The sequence below is a fragment of the Lampris incognitus genome, chromosome 4 (assembly GCF_029633865.1).
Source record: "Lampris incognitus isolate fLamInc1 chromosome 4, fLamInc1.hap2, whole genome shotgun sequence".
Classification (NCBI taxonomy): domain Eukaryota; kingdom Metazoa; phylum Chordata; class Actinopteri; order Lampriformes; family Lampridae; genus Lampris; species Lampris incognitus.
In genome coordinates, this window is record NC_079214.1 from 48,987,930 (window position 1) to 49,006,915 (window position 18,986).

Sequence of the window (18,986 nt, forward strand, 5' to 3'; positions counted from 1 at the left end):
GGGTCGAGGAGCGGAACTCCCAGGCAAAAATTCCCCAGGGACGCGGAGCGGCTGACCGAGCACCAACTCAGCGAGTGGGTGACGCGTCGAGGTCCTCCTTAGGAGCCGAACGCAACCCGAGCATAACCCAAGGTAAACGATCCACCCAGTTACCATCAGAGAGCGCAGCGCTGCCTTGAGCGACCGGTGAAAACGTTCACACAAGCCGTTAGCCTGCGGGTGGTACGCGGTAGTGCGGTGTACCTGCACACCCAAGGATCGCGCAAGTGCCGACCAGAGCTCTGACACGAACTGGGGGCCCCTGTCCGAGGTGATATCTGACGGAGTGCCGAAACGGGCGACCCAGGAGGAAAGAAAAGCGCGTGCAACATCCGAGGATGTTGTGGAGGATAGAGGGACAGCCTCTGGCCACCTGGTGGTCCGATCTACCATTGTGAGCAGGTGCGTAAAACCCTGTGAAGAAGGTAGAGGGCCCACCAGGTCCACATGCACGTGGTCGAAACGTCTGGCCGGGATCGGAAACGGTTCGAGGGGCGATTTAGTGTGCTGGTGGACCTTAGCGCGCTGGCACGCTACACATGCAGCTGCCCACCCCTTGACGTCCTTGCGGAGGCCAGGCCAGACGAACTTGGAACCGACCAACTTCACCGACGCCCGAACTCCAGGGTGCGAGAGGGAGTGAATCGAATCGAAAACTCGACGGCGCCAGGCCACTGGAACAACGGGGCGGGGACGGCCGGTGGAGACATCGCAGAGGAGGGCAGGACTGCCTTCCTGCATCACAGCGTCCTCTAGCTTGAGACCGGTACGCGTTGACCTAAGGGCAAAGACGTCCGGGTCGCTGGGCTGGGCGGCAGCCATAGCGGAGAAATCCACACCGAGGTGCACAAGACACACAAGCACACGCGACAGACAATCAGCAACAGGGTTGGACTTCCCGGCCACATGCTGAATGTCCGTTGTGAACTCGGAGATCGCCGCTAGGTGGCGCTGTTGAAGAGCAGCCCACGGCTCAGTCATCTTGGACATGGCAAAAGTCATCGGTTTATGATCCACATAAGCCGTGAATGGGCGACCCTCCAGCAGGAAGCGGAAATGCCGGGTTGCAAGGTGCAGTGCCAGCAACTCCCGGTCAGAAACGCTGTACTTGCGCTCGCTATCCCGCAGTTTGCGGCTAAAAAATGCGAGTGGCTGCCACGCATTCGCCACACGCTGTTCAACCACAGCCCCCACGGCTATGTCAGACGCATCGGTTGTTAAAGCTATGGACACCGTGGGTGTGGGATGGGCGAGGAGGGCAGCGTTAGCCAGGGCGCACTTAGCTCCGTCAAAGGCCTGGACCTGTTCGGGAGTCCAGTCGACAGGGTCGTTAGCCTTCTTAAGCCGCAGGGCTTCGTAAAGTGGCTGAAGGAGGTGGGCAGCGCGAGGGAGGAAACGGTTATAGAAATTCACCATGCCCAAGAATTCCTGCAATGCCTTAACAAAGACTGGGCGGGGAAATTCCGCCACCGCTTGCACCTTAGAAGGCAACGGGACCGCGCCTTGCGGGGAAATGCGGTGACCCAAGAAGTCAATCACCGGCAGTCCAAACTGACACTTGGCCGGGTTGACTATCAGGCCGTGTTCGTCCAGACGACGGAAAACCTGTTTCAGGTGCGCCAGGTGCTCTTCAGCTGACGGACTGGCCACCAATATGTTGTCGAGATAAACGAACACGAAATCAAGGTCACGCAACACCGAGTCCATCAGCCTCTGAAAGGTTTGCGCTGCCCCCTTCAAGCCAAAAGGCATGCGCATGAACTCAAAAGGCCCAAATGGGGTGATCACTGCGGTCTTGGGCACGTCCTTTGCGCGCACGGGAACCTGATGATAGCCGCGCACCAGGTCCACCATAGAGAAAATAGTGGTACCTGCCAGGCGTATGGAAAAGTCCTGTATGTGTGGGATGGGATAGCGGTCATTGGCGGTAACCTGGGGTCCAGGAAGGAGGACGACCCCGACGGGGAACCTGGGCCGGAAACAACTTCGCCTGCCACCCTGTGCGCCGGTTTAAGCCTATCAAGCGTGACACGCTCCTACGCCCACCCGTATCTAGCACAAAACCCTTAGGACCCGTCTCAAGAACCCGAAATGGGCCATCGTATGGGGGTTGGAGGGGCGAGCGGTGAGCATCATGCCGTACAAAAACAAAACGAGCCGACATGAGCTCCGCAGGCAAGAACGACCGCGGAAAACAGTGGTGAACGGGGCCTGGAACCCGAGTGCTGTCGGACAAAAAAGGATAAACGGCCGGACGGGGTCGAGGAGCGGAACTCCCAGGCAAAAATTCCCCAGGGACGCGGAGCGGCTGACCGAGCACCAGCTCAGCGGGTGACGCGTCGAGGTCCTCCTTAGGAGCCGAACGCAACCCGAGCATAACCCAAGGTAAACGATCCACCCAGTTACCATCCGAGAGATATTTGCTTGAACCTTTATTTTCTTGTGACAATCAGCAGTTCAATATGTTGAAGAACTCAAAAAATAAATAAATGACAAATCAAATATTACAAACATGATTTAGCTTTAAGGAAAGAATACATTTGTGCAGAGATTTTTCAGCATCCTTATTCCTTGATACATGGTTTATCTTCACTTCAAGTCACGCTTTTGTGCTTTTATTCAATTATGTTAAACAAAGTGTGAATCATATCTGAAAGAGAAAAAAAACCCCAATAATGTCATGTGCCAGGAAACAGAATAAACTGTTAAGCATTCATCTTTTATGTAACAAGTTTTATATAACAAGTTTACTTGGAAAAATTATAAATTGTTATGACAGGTTTGTAAAGAAAGCCACATTTTCTCATGACTCAAAAGAAACTAAATTAGTTGAGATAAAGCAAGTATACATACATATCTTAAAAGGGATGGCACAACAAAATAAGTGACAGGTCTTGGGGATAAAAGAAAACTAGTATCATTTGATTTCACTTGCAGTACGCCAACATTTACAGGCAAACAGGCCAAAGAAGATGCAGCTATCCATGTGAATGAGTGCATGTGAAGAGAGACGCCAACATACATGATCTACTCGCTTAGCTTATTAAATCTCTTGGTAGGGATCACCCTCGTCTCACCTGGGTGGGACATGCTCTTCTTCAGGTCCTCGAACAATTTTCTTTTCAAGACATTAACCACGTCCCTTAGTCTCTGCTGGCCATCCAGGGTCAGGTGCCACAAACATGACTTCCTCTTGCCTTTACTGCCTAGCTGGTGAGGGGACTTGCAGAAGCTGTCACTGAAACAGAGATTGTGGCGGATTGTGTTTTTCCAGCCATCAGGAGCCGTCTGAAAGAATGGGAAGTGTTCTCTGGGAAAAGTACAGGAAATGATAGAAACGTGCATGTGAGCTCAAAGTCACCAGTTCAAATCCTTGGACTGACCGAGGAGAATGTAGCTTGGGTAAAACTGAAATAATTGAACTCTTCTGTCATAACCCTCAACTGTGACAGTGGAGGTGGTTTAAGTGTTGAATATCCATGTTCGGCCAACATTACAGTGATGAAGGTTCTTTTTTCGGCTTGTTCCCCATTTTTCAGGGGTCGCCACAGCAGATTTTATTGCTTCCATTGGTACCATGTGAGGGCACAGCACCAATGGCGGCTGTTGTTAGCCCAGGCCTCGACCAATCCGGTATGGCCTTGTCAATCCGCACACTGATCTGGCAAAATGTTATACCTTTACTGACACAACCACTAACCCTATGGACAGGGGCACAGGTAAAGAAGCGCTGTATGCCATCCCATTATTGTTGGACTTGCGCCCATGCCTGTCACCCAATAGGTTGTTTGCATATGATGTCACAAACTACAGATGGAGGGCAGGAAGTGATTTTCTGCATAGGAAGCACTATCTCAAACTTTCGAAATGACCATGTTTGCCGTGATTAACTGAGAAACCACAAGGAGTTTTTATTGAGTTCCAAAAGTTGCTGTTCATGAGGTGGAAAAAAAATGCAAGAAATTGACTGAAAACACTGGGAAAAAAATGGCTTGCGAACTGTCGTCTGCGGTTGGGAGGAGCGGAGTCGGATAATGCGCGTATGTGCAGTGACCACTTTGTCAAAAAAAAAAAAAAAAAAAAAATCACTCCTCATAACATAAGGATCATGTCCAGCATATCTTACTTTCTGTTTATACCCCTCTCTCATAATATCGTCTAAACTAGCACAGTTCGGGCTAAACTAGCTCCATCTCATCCATTCTGATTTTGACTTCCTGCCCTCCATCTGAATCTCGCGCGTCATCAGAATCACATGACTGCAAACAAGCTATTACGGTGAGGGTTAAAAAGCAACAATGTTTAAAAAAGGGGGGGGGAATCTTGGCCCCTATACCCCTTAATAATAACATTTTTTTTAAAAATCCAAAGGTTATTTTTGGCTCCTCTACAACTATTGCTGCTATTTGACATCATCTCGATCCCGACAGTGACAGAATGAATATGCAGCAGTCAGCATAGTGAGAACTGCAAAAATATTGAACTACATTAAATAAAAAGGTTGCATTCTTGTGTTTGAGTAACGAGGCCAAACTTCAAATTAAAAATGTTGGGTAGGACCAATGCAGTATTTTGACTGACCTGGTAAAATTGTAAATCTGTTGGACGTTGAGGCTTCCTGTACGGCTGCAGCTGAGAGCTATGGCAATGAGGATGCAGTAATTGACAGGAGGGCGGTGCCAACCCCCTAGCTTTACTGTCTTGCTGTCCTGAAACGGGTGGAAGGCAACAAAGCACTCTTACTCAAGTGCAGTATCAAAGTACATTTAAGGAGGTATGCATGGGGCCTAATATTTGAACCCAAACCAACTCTTATGATATTAAACCAGACTAAACCTCAACTCAAACCCCATCCACACTTAGTGCCTAACAATGTTAACATGCATTTTTACACCCCAGGAAACATGTCCAAGGGTGTAAAAACAGCAGGGCTAGAACTTGCATGCAGATGCATCAGTATTTATAAAAATTTAACAAGTGAGACTCAAACCACATGTAAATGTTAAGAGAAAATGAGGACACCCAAATCGGGCTATAATGTGCTTGTGTAGCTGACTAAGTAAATGGACCCATTGTTTCTACTCCCCTACATTCATTGAACATATGACCGAGTGAAAATTAGTTAATTTTAACACAATGGACCAACCATCTTCAATGGAAGCTTTCAGAACAACCCTAAGATGAGTTACCCCCTGACATTAAAAATATACCCACAGAGAGATGTACTAGGAAGTCTGCTGGATTTCAGCATTATTGTTTTCTTATTTTATCAAATCTCAAAGTTGACTTTCGCAAGCCAGGGGATTCTCCCCCAGTTCAGCCAGCTGTGCACATACCACAGAAGTAAAGACCTAACAGAAGGCCAGCCTCTCTCTACCCTACTGTTTACCCCTTTCTGTCAAGTAAAACCTTTTGTTAAATTTTGAAAAAGAAGATACCATTATTCACTCAAGTCCAAAAGAGTCTCAAAACTGCTTTTGGAACTGAAAAAAATCTGCATACACAACTTTGTCAAGGGAACCTGCTGAAATTTTCCACATGTTCACACCTTGATGAAATCCTTAAGCCCTTATTGGCTCCCTATTAACAAAATCACCAAACAAAAAAAAAAACATGTACTATCTGTCACTGACACTCATTTGACCCAAGGATCAATTGACTTCACTTACTCCCCACAGAGGTCAATGGGTGGAAACATTCATTTTCTGTGGTTTCTCACCCTGGCTTTAATGGTCCTCTTCCTACACATAGGCACGTCCACCGAGGCGGCAACGTCTGGACCTCCAAGCTGATGATCAGGGTTGACAAGGTTACATTTAAAATCACACAGTTCAAGCTTGGAAAACACATTTTTAAGTGTCCAATATTTGCCATTTAATTTTTTTTAAAGAGTGAGTTTTGATGTCTCTTTATTGTATTAATTTTGTGTCCTGAGGGCGAGGGTTTTTTCCCCACGTCTTGCAAGTTTCCTTCTTTAAATTAGTGATTTCAGTTAAAATGAATCCACATAAGAATTCTATTGGATGTAATCCACTTTATTTTACTTGTCATGTATCTACTACTTTTGACTGCTCCCATTAGGGGGTGGCCACAGCAGATCATCCGTTTTCATCTCTCCCCGTCTTCTGCGTCTTCCTTTATCATGCCAGCCACTTGCAGGTCCTCCCTCACCACATCCATAAACCTCCTCTTTTCCTCTTCCCTGGCAGCTCTTTTAACTGTCCAACCTGACCTACCCCTCTAATATACTCCATCCTAATCCTGTCGTTTGTCACTCCAACGAAAATCTTAACATTTTCAACTCTGCCACCTCCAGCTCCACCTCCTGTCTTTTCGTCAGTGCCACTGACTCCAAACCATACAACAGTGGTACTCACTAATTTTCTTAGGAAAGCCACTTATGAATAAGACCATTCCTCAGAGCCAGAGATTGCAGATATAAACTCGGGTGTGTTTTTTTTTTTTATCATCACTCAAGATATTTACCATCTGTGTGTATGTTTTAAAAAAATATAGTGCCATGCTTTCCACCCTTACATCTCTTTTTATTCTCAATTAATAATTACATTGCATCATTAGAATATATACTTGTTTGTGAGTTTGTAAGGCTGGGAGTGGAACCCATCTTATGTATGCATGTACATATGCAATTATACATAAGCAATACCAACATGAAAAAAATGTTTTGCAAATACAAAGCTACACACGTCTACCCATGTTCCCACGCTGTTACGTAGCCTACGTTCTTTGACGTATCTTCAGTATGCTTCCATCTGCTGGATAATTCATTTCAATGTGCTAAAACAGGACACAAATGGAATCTATAGAAATAAGTTATAGCTATGTTCTTAAAGCAAAGTCTCACGAGCCGCATAAAGAGCAACACTGCCATACAACATACACTATATTTACAAAATTATTGGGACACCTGGCCATCACACCTACAGGAGCTTTTATGACATCCCATAGGCATTAATATGGAGTTGGTCTCCCATTCACAGCTATAACAGCTTCCACTCTTGTGGAAAGGCTTTCCACAAGGTTTTGGGAGTGTGTCTGTGGGAGTTTTGTCCATTCATCCAGAAGAGCATTTGTGAGGTCAAGCACTGATGTTGGATGAGAACACCTGGCTCGCAATCTCTGTTCTAGTTCATCCCAAAGGTGTTCGATGGGGTTGAGGTCAGGGCTCTGTACGGGCCAGTCAAGTTCTTCCACACCAAACTCACCTAACCATGTCTTAATGGACCTTGCTTTGTGCACTGGGGCACAGTCATAATGGAACAGAACAGGGCCCTCCCCAAACTATTCCCACAAAGTTGGAAGCATAGAAATGTCCAAAATGTCTTGGTATGCTGAAGCATTAAGATTTCCCTTCACTGGAACTAAGGAACCTAGCCCAACCCCTGAAAAACAACCCCATACCATTATCCCTCGTCCACCAAACTTTACAGTTGGCACAATACAGTCAGGCAGGTAACGTTCTCCCGGCATCGGCCAAACCCAGATTCGTCCATCAGACTGCCAGACAGAGAAGCGTGATTTGTCACTCCACAGAACACATTTCCACTGCTTCAGAGTCCAGTGGCAGTGTGCTTTACACCACTCCATCTGACACTTGGCATTGTGCTTGCATGCAGCTGTTCAGCCATGGAAACAAATTCCATGAAACTCCCGGCGCACAGTTTTTGTGCTGATGTTAATGCCAGAGGAAGTCTGGAACTCTGCAGTTATTAAGTCAACAGAGCGTTGGCGACATTTTACGCACTATGCACCTTAGCACTCGTTGACCCCACTGTGTGACTTTACATGGTCTGCCACCTCATGGCTGAGTTGCTGTTCTTAAACGCTTCCACTTTTCAATAATACCACTTACAGTTGACCGTGGAAAATCTAGCAGGGAAGAAATTTCACAAACTGGCTCATTGCAAAGGTAGCATTCTATGACAGTATCGCACTTAAATTCAATGAGCTCTTCAGAACAACCCATTCTTTCACAAATGTTTGTAAATGCAGACTGCATGGCTAGCTGCTTGATTTTATACACCTGTGGCAATGGGTCTGAATGAAACACCTGAATTCAATGATTAAGCGGAGTGTCCCAATACTTTTGTACATAGTGTAGCTGGTCTCACTACAATCTTGTAAACCTTCCATTTAACTTTTGCTGGTACCTTTCTCCACCCTGCATGCACTCTTTTTACCTCTTTTCTGCACTCCCCGTTACTTTGAACAGTTGTGACCCCAAGTATTTAAACTCATATGCCTTCATCACCTCTACTGCTTGCATCTTCACAATTCTGCTTTCCTCCCTCTTGTTCACTCATATGTATTCTGTCTTGCTCTTACTGACTTTCATTCCTCTTCTCTCTAGTGCGCAACACCACCTCTCCAGGCTCTCAACCTGCACCGTGCTCTTGCTACAGATGACAATGTCATCCATGAATATCACAATCCACGGAGACTTCTGCCCGATCTCGTCCGTCAACCTGTCCATCACCATTGCAAACAAGAAAGGGCTCAGCCAATCTGTTACGTTCCCTGTTAAAGGTCCAGGGGATGAAGGGAAGTAACAAGGAAAAGAAAAGTATTCCGGGGGAATAAGAAAGGTGGGAGGTGGAACCAGGTGTAAAAACAAAACAGGTTTATTAACGAAAACTAACCCTAATCCGATTGGTACAAAAGAAAAGAAAAAAAAAGGGGCAACTGAAGACACTGGCGCTTAACTAACCAGGCGTAGATAACAAGCAAACTCAGATCAGACCAAAAAGAAAGAAAGAAACAAGAACAATAACACAGGTTTCACCCTCCTTCTCAAGGAGTATTGATCGTTAACACACTGAGTCGCTCCCTCGTTGCCAACAATGGCCCACTGGCCATCTCTCTCACTCTGGCTGCCAACAATGGCCCACTGGCACTGCTGGGCATCTCTCTCCAAGTTGATGATGGATTGGAATCACCTAGGCTAAACAGGAGGTGGGGCATTACCTAGAGAGGGAAAACTACACAGACACACAACACACAGCACTAGGGCCGCAACACCCCCCCCCCATAAAAACAAACCCTAGGTTTGTATTATAGAGGGTAATCCTCTTCAAAAATTGACACCATTACTACTTATTACTTATATCTTCTAAGTATGCATAGTGACAATTTTTTTTCTTCGTTTTTATGTTTACACACCCTGTTGCATGGTAACAGGGCAGCCATTTCACCCACGGGACAAAGCATCAGCCACCAGATTGTCAGCTCCTTTTTGTGCCCGATTTCAGTGTTGTACACCTGTACCAAAAGTGCCCAACGCACCAACCGTTGGTTATGGTTGTACATTTGAGTTAAAAAGACAAGAGGATTATGGTCAGTATACACAGTCACAGGAAGTGAACTGGACCCAACATACAATTCAAAATGCTACAAAGCAAGTAGCATGGCTAGGGTTTCTTTCTCAACAGTAGAGTAGTGGAGTTGATGCTGTTTGAACTTGGTAGAGAAGAAACACACTGGGTGAGGTAAACCACCCGCATCGTCCTGCAGCAATACTGCACCAGCCCCAGAGGCGCTTGCGTTAACCTCCAACTTGAAGGGAAGGGAAAAGTTAGGGGCAGCTAGAACAGGGGCACTGCAAAGGAGAGACTTTGCAGCTTCGAAGGCATGCTGACACTCAGCCATCCACACAAAAGGAACAGCCGGGCTACTACCACCGAGAAGTTCCTGCAAAAACACCGGTAGTAGCCAGTCATGTCTAGAAAACAGCGAAGTTCACGTCTGGTGGTGGGAACTGGGTAGTTTAATACAGCAGTGATTTTTGCATCTACTGGGCGGGCTTGGCCATGACCCACCTGCTTACCCAGTTAAGTAACAGTGGTTTTGCCAAACTCACACTTGGAGAGATTGAGTGTCAGGTTTGTATCCTCGAGCCTTTTAAACACTGTTTTCAGGCTAGAAACATGGTTTGTCCAATCATTCAAATACACAACTACATCATCAAGGTATGGGGAACATCACCCAACACCCTGTGCATCAAACGCTGGAACATAGCAGGAGCATTTTTCAAGCCAAACGCCATTACAGTGTATTGCATGAAGTGGTCAGGGGTCACAAAAGCTGAGATATCTGATGCTCTGGGGGTTAATGGAACTTGCCAATATCCTTTTAGGAGGTCTAGTTTGCTGATAACAGTAGCAGGGCTGATGTCATCAGTACAATCTTCCATGCGGGGCAATGGAAGAGTCTGACACCGTAACTGCATTCACCTTCCGAAAGTCAGTGCAGAAACGGGTTGTCCCATCAGCTTTAAGAGCCAACAGACACGGGGAACTCCAGGGACTGTGACTAGGCATAGCTAACCTTTTTTTTTTTTTTTTTTTAATCAGATAATCAACTTCTGCTCTCATTACCTGGTGTTTATCAGCAGAACTACGGTAGGCATGCTGTTTGCTGGGAGCAGTGCTACCAACGTCAATGTCATGCTGTAGGACACTAGTATGGGATGGCACATCACCAAACAAAGTGGGAAATGAGTGAAATAGACTGAGGATGTCACTTCGCTGCTCCACAGGGAGGTAAGACAGATGGGAGTCAACATCAGACAGGAACTCAAGAGTTGGTCAGCCTACCACTCTGTTGGCCACCAGGGGGCAGGTTGAGTCCATCATCCGGTAACTATCCTTAGACCCTTGCTGGCACATAATTGGAAACCCAGATCAGCCCTCCCAGGAGTGAAACTTTGGTTTCCCCAAATAGGACTACAACATGACAAAAAATGCATTTCACGAAAAAATTCCTGTACCTTATACCAGATTGTATTTAAAACAAAGGGATTATTTCTTTATTGTTTTTTTTTTCTTCTTGATATGAGCTGAATAAATGTAGAGGTGTAATTTGGGTACAACTGTACAACTCTAGACATTCCAATCTCCATCCATCAAGGGAGAGAATCGGGGGTAAAATAATACATAGAGGTGTGAAGCTGCGCTGCCCAGTAGTACCACTGGATATTAGGCAAATGGAGCCCCCCCTCTTGTCATACTTTAGTTACAGTAAGGACACGCAAACTCTGGGACATTTGTTATTCCAGATAAAAGTAGTGAACATCTTTTTAAGCTTTGTAAAGAAGGATGGTGGTGGCTGCAGGGGAATGTTTTGAAATAGATACAACAGTTTTGGGAGGACATTCAATTTCAGAATGTTCATCTGACCAATTAAAGATATAGGTAAAGATGACCATCTCTCTATCAAATGGGTTATTGAATTCACGACTGGGTCATAGTTAGTAGAGCCTATGCAGTCAATCTCTGGCACAATATGAATGTCCAGATATGTAAAGCATTCCCTTCCATTAAAAAAAAGAAGTCAAAAGGTGTAGGTCTACACATTTCCTCCTCCCTTAGCATCATAATTGAGGATTTTGCATTATTTATTTTGTATCCCGAAAACACCCCCAAAAATGTTTGATAAGGGCCAGAAGTGCAGATATGGTATTGCACAAGTCTGTAAGAAACAAAATTACATTGTCTGCATAAAGGGCAATTTGATGGTCCATTTGGCCTAATCTGATACCTGAAATATTGGGGCATGACCTAACAGCTATAGCCAGAGGCTCAATGGCAAGGATTAACAGGAGAGGAGAAAGCGGGCCGCCCTGCCGAGAACCTCTGCAGATGTCAAAAGGTTTAGATACCGTATTAGTAGTAAGAATCTCTGCAGTGGGATTTGAATATAGTATCTTTATCCATTTATAAAAGCTCTCACCACAACCCAAATGAGTTAACGTTTTGATTGTGGTAGGGCCGCTCAACCCTGCCGAAGGCCTTCTCCGTGTCCAACGACAGGACTGCAGTGTCTGATGACCCATTTCTGGCATGTAGAAGATTCAGCGCTCTTGGATAAAGCCATTTTGGTCTCCACCCACATCATCCAGGAGAAAACTCTCCAACCTCCTCACAAGTGTTTTACAAAGTACCTCAGTCAGGGTTTAAAAGTGAAATAGCACAATAGGAATCACATTTGGGATGCAGATTTCCAGATTTTAGGAGCAGAGTGATCAGGGCTCCTCTCAAAGGGGACAGAAGACCATTTTCACAAGATTCCAAAAACATCTCCAGGAGGGGAGTGCAAAGTTCATCCTTAAATCTCTTGTAGATGTCAATTGGCAGCACATCTGGGCCAGGTACCCACCCTATCTGCATATTATCAACTGTATTGGAAAATTTCCTCCACGGTCAGCTCAACATTAAGAATATCCTTAGATTCCTCTGAAAAACTGGGAAACTCCAAGCTATCTAAAAAGCTAGCCTGGGTATCAGTTTCAGGAGGATACTCCGATGCATATAATTTTTCATAAAAGGATTTAAAAGGTGTTGTTAATCTCCCGGAGGTCCATCGTCACAACTCCCCCTGAATCCTGAATTGAGTTAATTGCTCTCTGCTTGCTGCTGTTTGATTCGCCAGGCCAACTGCTTCCCAGCTTGTTCACCCGTCTGTATACATACACTCATATGACTGGTTTAGTCTCAATAAGCTTGCTGCTGCTCTATCTGCAGAAATTGTTATATTGAGCCCTGAGTAAGAACAAATTCTTGTGTGCACCTTTGGAATTAGTGAAGAAAATTTCTCTCTTCAGAGTTTTAATTTTAGTTTCAAGTAATTTAATTTTTTTGATGAATATTTTTTGACTTGGGAGCTGGTTAAATTTATAATTTGGCCCCTAATGAAAGCTTTAAAGGCTTCTGATTTAGTACAAGCTTAAGTCTGATTTGTGTTAATTGAAAGTATAGGTCAATTTGCTGTCCAAAGTATTCAATAAAACTTGTATCTTAGGTCCGCGGTGGTGTAGTGGTCTAAGCATCGGCTTTGTGTCGATGCAGTTGCCCCCTGGGGACCGGGGTTCGTGCCCCGGTCTCGTCAGATCTGACTATGGTCGGACTCGATAAAGCAGCAATAATTGGCAACGCTGTCTTCAGGAGGGGGGCGGAGTCAGCTTGTGTTCGTCACATGAATATGTCTGTGTGTGTGTGTCGGAAAAAGCAGTGGTTCGGCCTGAATTCGCCTCGCCATGAGGCGTGACCTTCGAGACTGCCGGCCGGAGAGATACAGTTGGCGAACGCATGCAGTATGAGGGTGGGTGTTTGAACTAAAATAGGGATCGATTGGCCACTAAATTGGGAGAAAAAGGGAAAAATCTGAAATAAATTTGTGAGAAAAAAAAACTTGCATCCATTTAGGTTGAAAGCGCCATTTAAGTAGATCATCTACTAATTTATTGTCAGAATATATGAGATGCTGGAGTATGGTTAGAGATGACAACGCTATTATAAAAGCAATCTTCAATTTTAGAGCGTAATGCTGCCGAGATCCCAAAAAAAAATAGTCGATTCGGGAATACGTCCCGTAAGTACTAGAGTAACTGGAGTATTTCGCATCATAGTGACAACGTAGCATAGCTTGCTTTCTGTTTTGTTTATGTCAAGAACAACTGAACAGTCTGCGTGGGCTTCTTCCGGGTGCTCCAGTTTCCTCCCACAGCCCCAAGACATGTAGGTCAGGTGAATTGGCTGTACTACATTGTCCCTAGGTGTGAATGTGTGTGTGTTGGCCCTGTGATGGACTGGTGACCTGTCTAGGGTGTCTCCCCACCTGCTGCCCAATGACTGTTGGGATAGGCTCCAGCATCCCCGTGACCCTGAGCAGGCTAAGCGGTTTGGATAATAGATGGATGGATTCCACATCATTTGGTTTCATTTCTCTCCAAATTGCTATTAAATTTAAATCCTTCATAAAATGCTGTATAATTCTCCTAGATTGGGTGTGGGAGTTATCTGAAACTGAGGTGCGATCTTTAACAGGATCTAAAGTGCAATTCAAGTCTGTAACAATATAATTACTTGGAAGTATGGAAAGGTTTAAAAACCAATTGTTGAAGAATTTAGAGTCATCTTCGTTTGGGACCATACATAATTAAATTCAACTGCTCGGACCGCAAGGTACCCCGTATAATAATATATCTGCCGGCGGGATCACAAAATGTTAGCAATATATGATAAGAAATGGACTTATGAATAAGAATAATAACTCCCCTTGCATGAGAACTAAATGAGGCTGAAATGACCTGCCCAGGCCACCTCCTGTGTATTTTAGGAATGTCGGTAATAAAATGTGATTCTTGCAAAAATATGATATTCGACTGGTTGTTTTTAGTCTATTTATTACCGGTTTTAATTTGGTGATTTTATTTAATTTCCTACAGTTCCAGGATCTAAACTGAACCTTAATACTAGTCATCGAATTTACTAGGGACACTTCAACTGAGACATTGTCCCATACGAACACACTGAATCATCCTAATATACTGTAGTGAATTCAGGGGGTGGGGGGGGCGGGGGCGGGAACCGTCGTCACAGCCGGGACGCGAACCAGTGTCTCCCACTCCGCAAGCGACAACGTTAACCAGTCGACTAAAGGGTCGGACCAGTTAGTCAAGGACCAACCCGTTCACTTATCCATGCATGTTATACACTACCCCCCTCCTTCAGGAAGCATATCAGCTCCCTCACGCCTCTGGGCGCACGCGCTTCCGACGACCTCACCATCCCACTTCTGACACCAATGTAGCAAATTCGGGGGACAGTCCGGGAACCGTCGCCACAGCCGCGATGCAAACCCGTGTCTCCGACGCCGCAAGCGACAACGTTAACCAGTCGACTAAAGGGTCCGACCCGTCAGTCAGGGACCAACGTGTCTACTTACCCATGCATGTTACAATACCAATAGACCTGTTATCACCAAAAACACACAAGACGAGTTTAAACATGTCTTACAAAAACACACGCCTAACAATCAATCACAAACGTGTGAATAACCCTCTTACCCAAAGTCTCTAACAGACCACCTCCCTCACCCTCTCAGTAACACAGATTCACACACTGAGGAGCCTCCTTTGCCTCTGCAACCCCCCCCCCCCGCACACCTTCTGCCCCACCACTTGTCATTACACAATATTATATTCACCCTTTAACAAGAAAAAAAAAAACGAAAAAACTCAAACAAAAAACCTGTAGTAAGCCAGAATATAAGACCACTGTGATCTAGCCTCATATATAAAAAGAAAACCAAACCCATACCAGGTTGTTCCGATGCATAAAAAACAGTGTTACATTGTACATACAATTATAATAAGGCTAGGCCAACTTGTAAACTGGCCATGTTATTATAGTCCAAAAAGACAATATACTATGCTACTGGCCAAGATGAATTATAACATAGCTGGGAAGCGCCACAGCCGGGACGCCAACCCGTGTCTCCCACACCACATTAACCAGTCGACTAAAGAAAGGGTCCGACCCATCAAGGGCTAGCGAGTCTATTCATCTGTGATCGTTACAATAATATACAGTGCATCCGGAAAGTATTTACACCCCTTCACTTTCCCCACATTTTGTTATGTTACAGCCCTATTCCAAAATGGATTAAATTCCTTTTCTTCCTCATCAATCTACACACAATACCCCATAATGACAAAGCGAAAAAGGTTTGGTAGAAATTTTTGCAAATTTATTAAAAATAAAAAACTGAAATATTGCATGTACATAAGTATTCACACCCTTTGCTATGACACTCAAAATTGAGCTCAGGTTCATCCCGTTTCCACTGATCATCCTTGAGATGTTTCTACATCTTGATTCTAGTCCACCTGTAGTAAATTCAAACGATTGGACATGATTTGGAAAGGCACACACCTGTCTATATGAGGTCCCACTGTTGACAGTGCATGTAAGAGCAGAAACCAAGCCATAAAGTCAAAGGAATTGTCTGTGGACCTCCGAGACAGGATTGCATTGAGGCACAGATCTGGAAGGGTACAAAAAATGTCTACAGCTTTGAAGGTCCCGAAGAGCACAGTGGTCTCCATCATTCGTAAATGGAAGAAGGTTGGATCCACCAGGACTCTTCCTAGAGCTGGCCGCCCAGCCAAACTGAGCAATCGGGGGAGAAGGGCCTTGGTCAGGGAGGTGACCAAGAACCTGATGGTCACTCTGACAGAGCTCCAGCGTTCCTCTGTGGAGATGGGAGAACCTTCCAGAAGGACAACCATCTCTGCAGCACTCCACCAATCAGGCCTTTATGGTAAAGTGGCCAGACGGAAGTCTCTGCTCAGTAAAAGGCACATGACAGCCCACTTGGAGTTTGCCAGAAAACAGCTAAAGGACTCTCAGACCATGAGAAACAAGATTCTCTGGTCTGATGAAACCAAGATTGAACTCTTTGGCCTGAATGCCAAACGTCACATCTGGAGGAAACCAGGCACCTCTCATCACCTTGCTAATACCATCCCTACAGTGAAGCAAGGTGGTGGCAGCATCATGCTGTGGGGATGTTTTTCAGCGGCAGGAACTGGGAGACTAGTCAGGATCCAGGGAAAGATGAATGGAGCAAAGTACAGAGAGACCCTTGATGAAAACCTGCTCCAGAGCGCTCAGGACCTCAGACTGGGGCGAATGTTTACCTTTCAACGCGACAACGACCTTAAGCACACAGCCAAGACAACAAAGGAGTGGCTTCGGGACAAGTCTGTGAATGTCCTTGAGTGGCCCAGCCAGAGCCCAGACTTGAACCCCATTACACATTTCTGGAAAGACCTGAAAATAGCTGTGCAGTGACACTCCCCATCTAACCTTACAGAGCTCGAGAGGATCTTCAGAGAAAAATGGGAGAAATACCCCAAATATAGGTGTGCCAAGCTTGTAGCTTCATACCCAAGAAGACTTGAGGCTGTAATCGCTGCCAAGGGTGCCTCAACCAAGTACTGAGTAAAGGGTGTGAATACTTATGTACATGCAATATTTCAGTTTTTTATTTTTTAATAAATTTGCAAAAATGTCTACAAAACCTTTTTCACTGTCATTATGGGGTATTGTATGTAGATTGATGAGGGGGAAAAAAGAATTTAATCCATTTTGGAATAAGGCTGTAACATAACAAAATGTGGGGAAAGTGAAGGGGTGTGAATACTTTCTGGATGCACTGTATATACGGAAATGGATAAAGACATTACGTTTCAAGCCTCAGATACCAGTTTAGAGAAAACCGAAAGCAACAGTTTGAATTTACCGTCCAAAAAATAGATCAAAGTTTAACTTCACGTTACTATTGCCTCTTTTTCAGCGCTGCTCCGCTTCCACGCCTAAGGTTAGTAGGTGTTAAATCGAGGCTATGGTTAGGCTATGGCTAGGTTATAGTTAGGCTATGGCTAGGCTATGGTTTGGTTAGCTTTGGTATTTTTCCGGTCTTTTTCCCCTCAGTGTCGCAAAGGCATGCGGTCACAACAACGTGATTCGTCCGTTGCAATGATGGGTCCTGTAGCAACGTTAATTAGGGTGTTGTGGGAACAACAAGGCAACATCAGATCGTGCGGTATGTATGCGTGTGGTCCATACCATGCATTCAGCAGAGGAAGTCGGTTCGGCCTGACTGGGACCAGCGGTGGCGGATGTGGAGAACTCGCCGTGGACTGGGTGGGTTTTCACCGCCCGAGGTGTCGGTTGTTCCACTGGGACGTCTTTGACATATTGCAGTGGGCAGACTAGGTTCGGGTTCACCATCAACCACAGGTTTGGCTGTACCAAAAACTCTGGATTGTGGCACTACAGCACAAAAGTCACACACACGGTAACATTGTAAAACCAATTATTTAATTTAAAACTGCTTCAAACTCAAATGACCTTACCTTTTCTCCCCCACCGGATTTCTCGCCGCAAAAAGCATGTGCATCTTTTCGTCTAGATATCCTTGCGTAGTGCCACTGGACCAGGTATTTATCAAAAATTTTGTCGTCTGTCAATGAGTGATGGTTGTTATGATCAAAGAAGAAAATTACAAATCTTGCGCAAGCCTTGCATTAGTTTCTTAAAAAAACCCCAGCATAAAACTCTCGGAATAAGGACGCACCGCGTTTAGAGCACTCAAAGATGCCTCACATCCAACACGAGGCTGTCGTGCAAGGCGCCAACCCGCTCGGCGGGAGCAGTCAGGAGGCTCAGCGTCTTGCTCAAGGGCATTTCGATACAAGGTGAGGAAGAGCCGGGACTAAACCAGCAACCCTCCGACTGCCGAACAACCACGCTGTGTAACAGCTTGGTCCATATTTCTTGGTTTAAGAAGAGGAAGACGAGTCAAAAACTCACAGCCACGCGGATACTGGGATTTTCAGTGCTCGTCGTTTATGGCCATTACTCACGTCAGCCTCGCCAGGCCCGGTTGTACGGCTACTGTTGTAACATACATGGACAATACAGGCCACACGTAACCAAAAGGTTACTCTTGAGGCAAAACGAAAAACTAGATAACTAAATAACACGCGTCCAACCACACTCAACTAACTCAAAAGAATACAAGACGCTGTCTGATTACGTCGCTTCTCTTGTATCTAGGCAAGGTACATTTCCCAACTTCGACTGTTTTACAGCGGCCTCCTGAGCCACGTACTGCCCAATATATTCAACTCCACGTGCCATATTCAGTTCACTATATAACCACAATTATATGGGGAGCTTAAAAGTCCTGTGCCAAAGCCAAACTCTTAAGATAAATCTTGCAAAATGTGCATGTTGTATGAAAACGCGGCTGTCATACCTTGGTAAAACTGATCTGTTGTTGTTGCCAGTTTCATTTCCTCATCCATGTCCCAGTCAGTCAAGCCTGTGGAACAATGGAGGTCAAAGAAACGACTTGTCATGAAGTGTAAAGGCATTCTTGTTGGATAAGTAGTTTCGTCCGTTTGAGGAAAGGGCATCCTTGGAGCGTGTTCGTTTTTGCCACCGGGCAACGAACAAGGCTGCAGTCAATTACAGTGGGAGATTCATACCAGGTGCGGCGTGGACGCCTTGATTAGATTTAGATCACCAATTAAAGCTCCCAAAGGAGTGTTTCAGTTTATTTGGCGACTGAACGGTCCA

The 18,986-nt window shown here is 45.3% G+C and overlaps 1 protein-coding gene across 1 annotated transcript; it reads right to left on the reverse strand.

Moving 5' to 3' along the window:
• Positions 1-3,066: 3,066 nt before the first annotated feature.
• On the reverse strand, positions 3,067-18,781 carry foxr1 (forkhead box R1). Its single transcript, XM_056279357.1, has 7 exons — positions 18,664-18,781; positions 18,042-18,044; positions 17,773-17,865; positions 17,469-17,662; positions 5,759-5,827; positions 4,621-4,748; positions 3,067-3,349 (listed from the first exon to the last, which is right to left on the reverse strand). The coding sequence occupies exons 1-7, from the start codon at positions 18,779-18,781 to the stop codon at positions 3,067-3,069; spliced, it is 888 nt and encodes a 295-aa protein (XP_056135332.1).
• Between the last annotated feature and the right edge of the window lie 205 nt (positions 18,782-18,986).